We start from the raw sequence: 12,386 nt of genomic DNA on the forward strand, positions 1-12,386 counted from the left end.
ACTTGAAACGGTAAAAATAGCTTAGGTTAGCGAGTCTTATACAATAAAATACACTTAGCTCATTGTACACATCAACACTTCCTTTAACCCTGGCCTTCAAAATAAGAGCCACTGACTTCCTGTATAAACTTTTTGCCAAAAATACTGGGTAATTATTTTTCTACAAAAAAATACACTTTTTAATATAGATATCTTTAATTTTTAGTTGTTTTTCTCAGAAAAGAATAAAAATTTTATTTTTATTTACTCAGTTTATCTTACACGTCAACACAACGCTCTTATTTTGAAGGCCTTAATCCTTCCATACCATATATCCTGTATAAACCTTTTGCAAAAATAGTAGGCAGCGAGTGAACTGGAGTAAAGATAAAGATATGTTCATTTTTCTACACGGTCACAGGAAGTGGCCTCGGCTTTCTGGTGGTGACAGTGTCTCACCATTAGATGTCACTAATTCTCACACACTGGGTGTTAATGGCGTCACTGAAGCTCCAGAGTGTGAGACTCCTGGTTCACAAACGCACATTTGGACCAAAGAAAGAAAGAAAGACCGAGAATAAGAAAGAGAGCGATAAAGCTGAGGAGCCTCTGGGTGCAGGATGCTTTCTCTTTGAAGGACAAGAAGTGACTCGTCCTCTATTAATAGAACTTTCAGGAGATAATTCCTGCCTCGTTATCTTTGCAGTCGGCCAAAGGCAAACTCTTAACCTCGCTCTGTTATCTTCTCTCTCTCATGTCTGAATATAATTCTTTGACATTTTCTTACATTTTTAGCAATCAGCTGAGTTGCCCCCTGGTGGCTGTTTAATATATTTTTTACTTTTCATCTTAACATTGTCACTTCTTTAGAACGCTTTACCTGCATCTGACAATCAATAACGTCAAATTATGCTACCGCCACCCACTGGCCAACCACCAGCACTGCAGCCATATGCTCATTTTTTTTTACTGCTTCATTTTCCACATGAAGGTCGCGGGGGTCACCGGGGCTAAAGCCCGCGGTACACTCCAAAAATCTACTGTGGGGGCCACATGTGGTCCACGGGCCGTGAGTTGGAGACCTCCAGTTTGGAGTGTCAGACAAATTTAACTTTAAATTTAACTCAAACAACAATAACAGTGACTGTGGTCGACAGAGGCTGAATTTATTGATTCCTCAACCTCTCTGTCCAATCACAGTCATGTGGACACCACGGTGGGACAGTCTGTCCTTGACCCTCTGTGTGTGTGTGTCCCCCACACACACACTAAACTCAGCTGTGTATGTGTGAAGGGCAGAGTGATGTTTTGTTTTGTCACACATTGCTCCTGTGATTGAAGGCACCATGGGTCACTACGCAGATAGACTGTCTCGCAACAGCAGACGCACGCACGCACGCACACACTCGCTGTCTCTCTCTCCCTAAAAGGCTCCAGCATCGTTTATACCTTTATTCTATGAGTCTTATAGATTCAGCTTTCTACAATGGGAATTGACTACATGTGGACTTATCTTAGAGGTATTTGTAGCTGATGACGAGTCATCCACTTGTTTAAATGTCTGTCCTTTGTGGTTATAGTTGTCCCTCAAATGAGTAAAATCAAAATCAGTAACGAGACAATGATTCCTCTTAAGCATGTCTGTAATTCAGATGCATTCAAATCATTGTATACCATAATATAAAGCTTAAGTAATCAATCTCGTGTGAGCTTATTCTTTACTACGGAATGACTCGCTCATTCTGGGGGAGTCACACAGCCAGTGTTTTACTGTAGTGAAACTGAATGTTGACACTATCTAAGATTGAACACCACAGACCCACTTAGCCATGACATAATTCTTGAGTGCCGTCAATCATCCTGGCAGGCCGGCCCTTTAGCACAGTAGGACTAGAGGAAAATACCGAATATCCAAGTGGATAATTACACAAGCGGAGCCACTGGCATTCAATTTTCTTATTTCACTCCGACGGTATTTCTTTGTAACGTAAGGTTTCTCCTTGCTATCGTTTAGGACTGCAGTAGGACAAGTAGACAAAGGACAAAAAAGGACTTTTTTATAATAATAAAAAAGTACAGAATTGGCATACCTAAAAAAAAAAAAAAGATTAGGGAAGGAAGCCATTGAATTCGCTGCATGCTGTGTAATATCAACAAAAAAAGGGAAATGGCTACAAGTGCAAGAAAATTGACTCTCTGGAGCATCTTGAGCATTGACATGAAGGGTAATGTATGTCTCTGTGGTTTAATATGTGTCATTAGCTTTGTGAACTTGTGGCCAACGGTACAGGCCCTCCACAACAGTGCAAACCCAGATTAGGCCATACATCAGAGAGCGTTGGAGAGTGGATCTCTTTCCGTCCCTCCTCTAATCGCATTGAGCAACTCTCTCTCTCTCTCTCTCTCTCTCTCCCTCTCTCTCTCTCGTGTGCACACCCACTGGCCCTTCTCTTTCTCTGCACTCTGTATATCTGCTGATCCCTATGCACAGTCCAAAAGAGAGCTCTCTTTGTGCTGGTGCTGGCAGGCAGTTAGAAGCAGAGAGATGGATATGGCTGAGAGTGACCTGATTCTGCCTGGCCCCTGTCCAAATACAGAGACTCTGTTTTCCTGTCCCTCTGTCTTTTGGGAGTAACCTCCCTGTCTTTCTTCTCTCCTGCTATGCTGCGGGACTCGGGCTGAGACACAGAGTAGCGTTTCCTTTTTTCCGAGTGCTCAGTCAAGTCGAGTGTTTGGAACGTTGCACTTCAGTTATAAAGAAGTAAAGTAAATGAATACTTTGTTAAACACACAATGTTGATTAAGCCTATCAGTATCAGCGGCGCTCAGATCTCTTGTAGACCTCTTGGTGCTCGGAGTTTTTATCTGCCAAGTTGTTCAGTGAGTGTGTGTGGATCACATCCTCGCTGAAGACGGAGGGCAAAGAAGATTGAAAGAACACTTATTGCTCAGCTTGGCCAAGACTGTGAAAACTTGTCATCCCTCAAAGTTTGGAAAACACATTCAGGAGATGAGTCGAAAAGAAACTACAACACGGGGACGGAAAACATGATGAAAACAGTGAAAGCATTGTCGTGCTGGTCGACGACGTCACCGGCTACACTCATTTTATTTGACTCGAGACATCTTTGGCATCGCGGCTGCAAATGTCATGTCCTGGTGACGGTGTAATGAAAATGTGTCTTCTTGCTGAAAGGGGCTGACAGACGGGGAGAAATACGTATTTCATTATATTGCAGGATGCAGGACAGAGTTGGTGACTGTGATTGGCAACCGACAGCGAAAAAAAAAACCCCAACACAAACATGTCAGTGACGAGAGATGAAAAACACTCGCACTTCTTTTCGTACACACAAAAAGATTTGCATCCTCATCTTCATATTCGTCACCTTTTTACTCACGCGAGCACACAACGACGTGTTAACAATGGCGAAAATGAGGTTTTCGGAGAAGATATCAATCTGCGGGGGGAGTGGCTGCATTATAGCTTTATTAGCTTTTCAGGAAGCGTTCCATCACAGTGACCCTGAATACGACAAATGAACCCTTTTAACCCTTTGAACTAGGACAATGAGGCTCCTTAACCATCGATGGCAGCGCGGAGGGGGGTGTTGTTGTGTCTGTCGGTCAAATCTCAGAGCAGAGCTCAGTTGTGGCTTGAAAATGAGTTTTGATCTTAGATCCTCGGTGTCACGGAGGAGCGGGCAGGGTAGCATGCGGAGCGACACAGTGATATTTCGCTGTGATTTTACAGAGTGACCGTGCTTCACATCGCAGTGCCATCGGTCTAGCAGAGAGCCACCACATGGTGTGTAGGACAGAGAGTGCACTCTCTTGACAGCAGCTCATTCTGAAAAGGTCAGAGGGAGAAACAAAGGGGGAGGGGGGTGTGCATGGAGAAATCAGAGGGGAAAAATGTCCACATAGATGTCTTTCATTCTTCACACAAATATTCACCGGCATTGCCATTTCTTTTCATCGCCATGTCCTCAACCCTTAGATCATATGACACAATCAAATTCGAATCGTCTCCATCGATCTTTTGACGCCACTTCATATAACCCCCCCGTGTTATTGCCTCGAGCTTGTTGTGGCCAAGACTGGCCATCTTCCATTTGTCTAATGAAAGCAGACACCATATTTCCTCTGCGGCTCAGTCTGAGGCTTCAGATGATGATGACGGCCTGTAGTGAATTGTTGCGAGGAGTCACTTGGTGCTTTGAAGATTGATTGATTGAGTCCAGGGGTTTACTTCCAGGAAGACAACGGGGGCAAATAAGACGTATAGTGCATTGAAAAGACCCTCCTCTGAGCAGCTGCATGGAAAAATCTTTTTTCCTTTATTTGCATTTTCATGTAAGACCCGGGAGCTTTTCCCCCTCAGCATAATGTTTGATTTCACCATATCTTATTTTCCTTAGCTGATATGTTCCTTTTTGTTTTGCAAAGTAAACCTGTACTACAGTATCTGAACCTACAACGTTCAGATATGTCCAATAATGCCTTCATTAAGTCATTACAGTGTCAAGTAGTTTTCATTCCTCCCACCCACTAGTTTCACTAGAATACCAATATTCTTTGCCAAAGTACTTTTCCTCACAGCAAAACACGCGTCACATTCGAAAACCTATTCATTAAGAACACGTCTGCTCGGAAACCAAAAACTCCTTGTTTCAAATATCAGCCATACACACAGAACAATGACCCTTATCAAAACCTATAAGTCATTCTGCCCACAGTGAGCAGTGTGAATATTCTCAAAACACAAAATATAGAGAGGCACAACACACAAAAACACACACACACACCTATCTGTCTATAATCAGCAAATCACAGCAGCGTGTCCTCACTGAAAGCATAACAGATGAACCTCCATCAAGAGTGCTGCATAGTCTTGATTTGTCTCAAAGTAGTGTGACGATGTACCACTTTTTTTTTCTTTTCATTCGCTCACTTCACTTTGAATCATTTCACAGTTTCACAGTGAATATCTTGCAGCACTGGCGTTTCTGCAGTTGCTGTAGCGTTGGGTGGACAGTGGGGAATTGTGCCTGACAGAGCAGCCTCTAGCGCTATTACACAGCTAGAACCTGACTGTAGTCTCCTCTCGTCTTCCTCTCTCTCTCTTTTTTTTTTTTTTACCGCAATGGCTCGGATCAGCAGAAGCACACTGGCATACAAATGCTTGCAAATTCTCTCACTCACCTCTGTTTTCCAATGTATATGTATGAATCTGTGTGTGTGTGCCTTATGGAAATCCACTCACACTAAGACACTGATTACTGTTTGTATTAATCTTGAGCTCCCGGGTGAGTTGTACATTTATCTGGAAAGCACACTCTGTTTCGCAGGACACTCTGAACCTTTCTCCCAGTGTGTCCCCGAGCTCTTTTCAAAATTGACTCAATAACTCAAGTTTGCACAAGCGGGAAGTTTTACTTTTCGACTAAAAATGAAAACAGAGTCGTATGTTTGTGTCAAACTAACTTAACTAACTCCCTTTTTGTCGTTGCACTGCAGCTCCTGACCATCGACGACGACTTTTGCGGCCTCGACATGAACGCGCCGCTCGGCGTGTCCGAGATGGTGCGCGGCAAGCCGCTCTTCTCCGACGCCGTCGACAAAATGAGCTCCGTCATCGCCTACGTCTACAAGAACCACTCGCTTGTCTTCGTCGGCACCAAAAGTGGCCGCGTCAAGAAGGTAAGGAGCGGTGAGACGAATGAGAGCAGAGATTCGGTTTCTCGCCGTGAAAATGTGCAGCGGAGGCTGGGAATTGGGGACTGTTGGTTTGGAGGAAGGACGGGATGGGACTCGTAAGGTAGATTGACTTTCAGTCAAATCAGCTGAGTTGGCTGTATTTGTAAGAGGAAGAGAGGGAGAGTGAAAAAGAGTAAGTGTGTGTACTTCTCTGTGGAGAGAATTTACCTCTCTCTCTGTGTGTGTGTGTGAGGAAGAAGGGGGATCAGGAGAGCCCCTGAGGGGGTTTTGTTCCTCGAGCCAAGCCTATCTGATATCTCTCAACATCCTCCTCATCCACTGCACCATATACCACACACACACACACTTATGCAGTGTACGCACAGTATCAGGAGTAGCCGCCGTACTTTTCCTTCACTTTGGACTTGAATGAAATCCAGACCCCTGGGGGCAGATTGTAGCACACATCAGCATGTTACAGAACTTGCTAGACAGCACAGATCAGCATGTTCCAGAATCGATAAGGCAAAACTTTTTCTTATCTCTTTCTTGAGGCGAGTTAGAAAATGATGCGGTACTTGTGATGTTTGTCAAGTGATTTGTGTGACTACTAGTTGTGATTATCGCTGATCATTACTTGACACTTCATGTGACAGAAGAGCTCTTGGCTGAACACGATTTGTCCTGTCACAGTGAAGCAGCGCTGGTCAAGCTGGGATTTGGCATGTTGTGGCTTCCACCTCGGGCTCCCCTCATGCTCCCGTTCCCTCCCACACGTGCAGCCATGTCCTGGGCTAATGGGATGACATGCTGCTACAAGGTGTGATAGAAATGTGGGTAGCTCCTGTGCTTTAACCCCTCCCTTTCCCACACTCTAGCACACATACAGCACATTGCATGACTGAGACTAATTTTTGGGGTAGCTTGGCCACTGGGCACTCGGAGGCTTGGGAAATCCAGCATTACATGGAGAGAAGTAAAGAGAGAAATGTCTGAAGGAAGCAGTGGAGAGCTGAAAGTTTGAGTTTGTGGGAGATGTTGTACCGTATACGCCAGATATTCCCGGTCGAAAAGGGACTTGCATTTAAAGTGCTGTATGTGGACACAAAAGACAAAGATGGTGAAAGTAAAACAAAGACGTGAAGGTCAGAGCAGGCCACCAGTGATAACAGCTATTTTTTTTTGCTGTGTACATTTTGCTGCAGCAGCAGCAGCCCACTGCTGCACTCCCTTACAACAGGTGCTGGAGATGAGTCATGTGGTAAAAGCCGAGGTTACAGGAGAGAGGGGGAAAGATAATAAGAGGCGTTCCGTCCACACGCCGGCCTCGCGATTCAGTGTAGACGGCGAATGCGATGATGAGGTCATATTCCCAGCTCTCATTCACTCGATGTCTTGTGTTTGGAGATTATTTGACAGTTTTACCAACTACTATCCAGGAAAAGCAACGGTAGACATCACAAGAACATGTCCTGTCTTTAGAGATTTCACACAGGGGGGTGAAAAAAGTGTTGAATTTTTAAATAAAGAGGAGAAAATAAAACACATCAGTCCACTGCACTGCACATCCACAGCTCATTCTTGTCTGCGTGTGTGTCGGACTCTCCATCCGCAGTAAATACAGTTAGATGGATCTCACTCGTGCGGCAGAATTGTGCATTTCCTTCTCGTAAAGTATTTAGGTTTATGACAGAAAGTCGGTAGATTTGTTGCTAGTGGCCAAAAAAGTCACCGGAGGTCTGTAAAGTCGCTAAATATTCTTTCTTTTTGATGTAACATTACAGCGCAACTTACAGTCCTGTCATAAGAACTTTTGAAAATGTTCACTAACGCAAAGTTAGTTGTGTTTTTATTACATAATAGTATCCATTGTGACTGCGAGCATATCATGCATGTGTTTGACAGTGATGATTTTTGTTTGTTACTGCCTCCTGCCTGTGATTACTGTTCTTCAGGTTCCACGCAGGAACAGAGTGGTTGAGTCAGTGGTTTTCCATGATGTTGGACAATAACCAACACATGGGCAGATGTTTGAAACGGGGGGGGTACAGCATGTAATCATATTTAATGCCTGCTGCTCATCTGTGATGATGAGAACGGGTTAGGAAAGGGGAATTTAGCGGCTTTGATGGCTAAAAGCATTGCAAGCCATTTTTGAGGTTTCACTGAATATTTGTACTTGAGGATATTACATTTATTTTCCTGGTTATCTTGGTGCTTTTCTCCTTTCCCTTGGCCTCTCTCCAGACTTCCCTCTCAAAACCACATATTGGCACTTGAGAGAAACAAGGCTGCAGGATTGTGCCATTGTTCTTTCATTACGACTCGACGCAAATAAAGATCAGACGTGCACTTACGGTATATGTATTGGCGAAGGAAGCCCACAAATGCACACGGTCTTTGGCAAAAGGTGATCAATATACTGTGTCAACACAGACGTAAGCAACTTGCACAAAGCCCCATTACTGCCCCATCCTCCCCTCCCATGTACATACTTCCCCTCCCCTGTCGTTAGCTGTATACCATTAGATGACATCACAGGCAATAAAAGACAACAACAAGACAATAAAAGGCCTGAGCTTCAGTCCACCTCCTTCATCAGTGACTTTATAACCCCACAGCTAATGGATGTTGATTTATATACACTCCTCCACCTTACTTGTTCCAACCATCAACCCCTCCTCCTCCTCCTCCTTCTTCTCAGCTCTTCTCTCACATGCACTCTTTCATTTTTTTTTCACTGCTATTTATGATCCTGTGACTAACGCACTGTCTTGAATAAACATAAGCTTTACAGTAAAGAAGATGCAATGAGGTTTGCTAAATGTCGGTTTACAGGCCCACATTTATGACATCATGAAGTCGGGTTTGACGGGAAGCCGAGTGAGTTAAATTCACGCCACTTGTGAAATTGTTTTATGTGACGTGGCGCGAGTAACATTCCTCGTGCATCCAAGCAAAAACATAGTTGACGATTCGCTAATTAGAGCTGACATTAACGTGATTTATTCTCTGACCCTTCACCCTACCTTTAACCAAAAATACTGTGTAGTGAACCATAACGTCAGCCAAACTGGAGAACAGTTTTAGACGTACAACAATGTTCTACCCCGGAGTTCTACACATGCCATTTTCAGCCTCACTATGTGCCTTTTTGTAATGATTTACTGTCCTTCTCTGTACTCTTGAGCACTTAGTGCATCTTTCTCTTCTTTGCTTCCCCTCCCCACTCTCTACCTCTGTTTGCCCTCTCCTCATAATTCCCCTCTTCCCTTTTACCTTTCATGCATCTCACTCCTTTGGCCCGTGGCTGAATGGAGGTTGCACTGAACAGGTCTTTTGATGGCTACCTCCCGCCACTGGATGTGAATGGGACCATATGGCTTCTGTCAGCCAGTCTGTTGGTCGGTCTGTGTGTATGTGCGTCGGTCTGTGCCTTAAGGAGGAGATGGAGATGTGATGGAGATAAAAGGCCTGTGACTGGGAAAGGTTTAAACCACTTACTGCAGATGAGTGCACAACAGTAGGTCAAGAGGAAAGCCGCAAACCCCCCTGCAAGCTTTGGTTTAGTTCATGGTCCTCTGGTCATGCTACATATTTGCATGAGAGGTGCAGATATACGTGCAGGGGGCACACACATGATACTCACTGCACCTGACTGCCTGTATTGAGATAAACACATACGCATGCATCAGTGAATACACACACACACACTATGTTCACACTGCTGGACAATGCCTGGTCTGCTGCCTCTATGAGGATTGAAGGGTCGTGTTGAGGGAAGAAGAGGAGAGAGAATAGAGCAGAGTGATGGGACTGAAGGCCACCTGCTGAGGTGCTAATGTATCTCCCCTCAGTCCATCTCAATGGGGGGGGAGCATTGGCGATCAAGATATGATATAGACAAAAACGAGACGAGAAAGGCAAGCGACGATCACTGTCAAGGTGTCTGTCGCTTCTCCGAGGCTTTTCCAATTCCCAATTATGATGATTAATTCACATTTTAACCACTACCATTACTTTATTGTGTCAGGCTGCAAGAAAGACAAAAGACGGAGGGAAAAAAAGAAAGACTCTGCATGACGAGGGATGAATGGTGAGGCAGAAAGGTGACCGTTAACATCGTAGGGCTCTCGAGATGAGAATATGTCGCAGTAGTGACATACAGTACAGACTGATGTGGACGTTGTGTGTCATGCAGGTTAAATGGCATGACTGAGAAATGTGTCAGCTCCGTTTATGTTGAATGGCTAATGTTTGTTGTTGGAAAGGAAAAAAGGTCAGACTTTCACTTTTGACTCAACCTTTGTCAATTTCCCTGATTTATACTGTGAGGTCCAAATTCTCGACTGTCTCATCACCCCTCCCTCGTCCTGTTTTCCCTTTCGCCGCTCCGCCTGCTGCTCTCTCCTCATCAAACACACATCACTTATCTGTCATTTTTACTTGTTTTCCTCCGCGGTTTTATTCTACAATTTAACTCCATTTCCCATCCAAAATGCTTGGTGACAATTTAAACCTTGCAGTCAGAACAACAATGGTTTAGCGGGAGGGATCCTATCTTTTTCAGCTTATTATTACAATCAAGTCAGAGTCTCATAAATAAAGGTGGGGGCTGTCCAAGTAACTGTCTGCTGTCGGCACAATGGGTTGTAGATGGATAAATTTACACGTGCGTAGGTGAGAGAGCTTTTCCGGGAGAAATTTATTGCTCTGGACCACTCCCATATGTTTGTGTGTTGATTGTGTCCTTGTTTTGCATGTGTGTGTTTGTGCGTGTGCGTGTGTGTGTGTGTGATGGGTCGGTTAGCCCCAGATGCAGATTATTGAAATAGGCTGAGCTGAGCCGTGGTCAGTGGAGCAGAGGATTAACTGCTTAGAGCTAATGATGAAATATGCCTGTGGACAGACAGGCATTGTGGGCATGTGTGCTCTGTGTGTGTTTGTGTGTGTGTGTGCGGACACTAGTTTATGATTTAGAACACAGTGATCAGCACAGGTGCACACACTCGCACACAGTGTTACTATCACCCTGGCAAGAAGCCATTACATCCGCGCCCTCCCCATTCATCCTGAGTGGTGATCTAAACTCCTGCTACAATAATTCCCAGAAAGTCCAATTTAATTTTCAACCCCCCCAAAAAAACCCCAGTGTCGTTCATAAAACATTGCATTTATGAATGGAAAATTGAAATGGCAGCAGAATGATGCGGAAAATTGGCAGCGGGAGTAAATGAGCAACAGCAATACAACTACAAAAAGACTATAAATGTGGTATACAAGCCATTTTAGTGATATACTGCTGTGACTGTTGTGAGCAAACAAAACTTCTGTTAGTGCAAAGGGTTATTCAGCCAGTGTGGTCTTGTCTCGTCCCTTTTGTAGACTGAGAGAACTGTTAAGGAGACACTGCCTGGGATCCAAACTGGTGCTTGAGTTAATTCACATTTTAAAATATGAACCATATTTCCAGTGTATTACGGTGATAATAGTATTGCCAGGGTGAGACACGAGAGGGACAGTTTCCTCTACTATTAAGTATTCCTCTGCACTGCCTGTGTGTGTGAGTGTGTGTGTGTGTGTGTGTTGCCTACACTAGCTTAGTGCGGGAACACACACTGCATGCTCTGTCGCGAGTTGCCATGGCAGCACAGCCTGCTCTGTGTGTATAGGATAGAATGTATAGAAGGCAGCATTGCAGGAGGGGACACACACACACACACTTGATACACTGTTATGATACTGTGATACACTGTATACACTAATTCCCAAAATGCTCACGGTATAGACAAACACGAGTGCAGAGCGTGGACTGAGTGCACATCTGAATGATGTGATCTGATAATTTTGGGCTGCTATACTTGATGACAGGTGCCATCCACTGTGCAGCTCTAAGGCTGATTGAACACACAATATTAGTATGTTGGTGTTTTCGTCTCGGTGTATTTACTGCTGTCTGTTACCCGGCGTTGCACTGCTGTTTGATAGAAAGACATGTCAAGGGAAATGAGTCATTGGGAAGCCTCAGCAGTCTAACAACCCACCTTCGCTTGATGCTTCTTTTCTCTTTTCCTATTTTATTTCAGACTAGTTATTCCCCCCCCTCCCCCCATGTGTCTTATTTTTTGGTTATTGTGTGGTGGTTTTGTGTGTCGTGCTGTGAAGAAAACCCTGCAGTTAATGACAAGTAACAGGAAGACAATCAGATTCTAGTGCTCACAGTCTCCACAGTCTTGACGCTGTCCTGCTGCCAGCATAAAAAGCCTCATCCAGAAGCCGGGCAGTGTGACTCTGCAGTAGGCAGAGCCCATGCTGTATTCACTGAAGGCGCCTTATCATCCACTTGTGGAAGGGTAGGGAGTAAAGAGAAGGAAATGGAAGGAAAGGACATGCAATAAAATGCAGGGAACCTGGCCGTGGTGAGAGTGAAAGCTCCTGAGATAAACTGAGAGAAGGAAAAGGTGATCTCTCTTCTGATTCAGACGTATGGCAGCAGAGAACAGGCCGTGCACACTCTGACTTTCTGACGCAACAGCATCACAAAGTGGCCCTGATGTGGTGGACGACACCGCCCGCACGTTCGGCATGTTCGCGTCCGTGCGCGTACTTGAGAGTATGCAAAAATATCTGTTCACCTCAAGCGTGTCAGGTGTGTATTTATAGATGCCACTGCTGCAGTTTGGCCTTATCCTTCCTTTCCACAGCCT

The 12,386-nt window shown here is 44.6% G+C and overlaps 1 protein-coding gene across 1 annotated transcript in view; it reads left to right on the top strand.

Annotated features, from left to right (window-relative positions):
- The first annotated feature begins 474 nt into the window (after positions 1 to 474).
- Positions 475 to 12,386, top strand: part of plxna4 (plexin A4) — a 136,394-nt gene continuing 124,482 nt past the window's right edge. Inside the window, exons 1-2 of the mRNA XM_044020942.1 lie at positions 475 to 592; positions 5,396 to 5,682. Of these exons, the coding sequence (XP_043876877.1) occupies positions 475 to 592; positions 5,396 to 5,682 (405 nt within the window). The remainder of the gene's footprint in view (positions 593 to 5,395; positions 5,683 to 12,386) is intronic.

This window comes from Solea senegalensis, linkage group LG3 (assembly GCF_019176455.1).
Source record: "Solea senegalensis isolate Sse05_10M linkage group LG3, IFAPA_SoseM_1, whole genome shotgun sequence".
In the NCBI taxonomy this organism is placed as follows: Eukaryota; Metazoa; Chordata; class Actinopteri; order Pleuronectiformes; family Soleidae; genus Solea; species Solea senegalensis.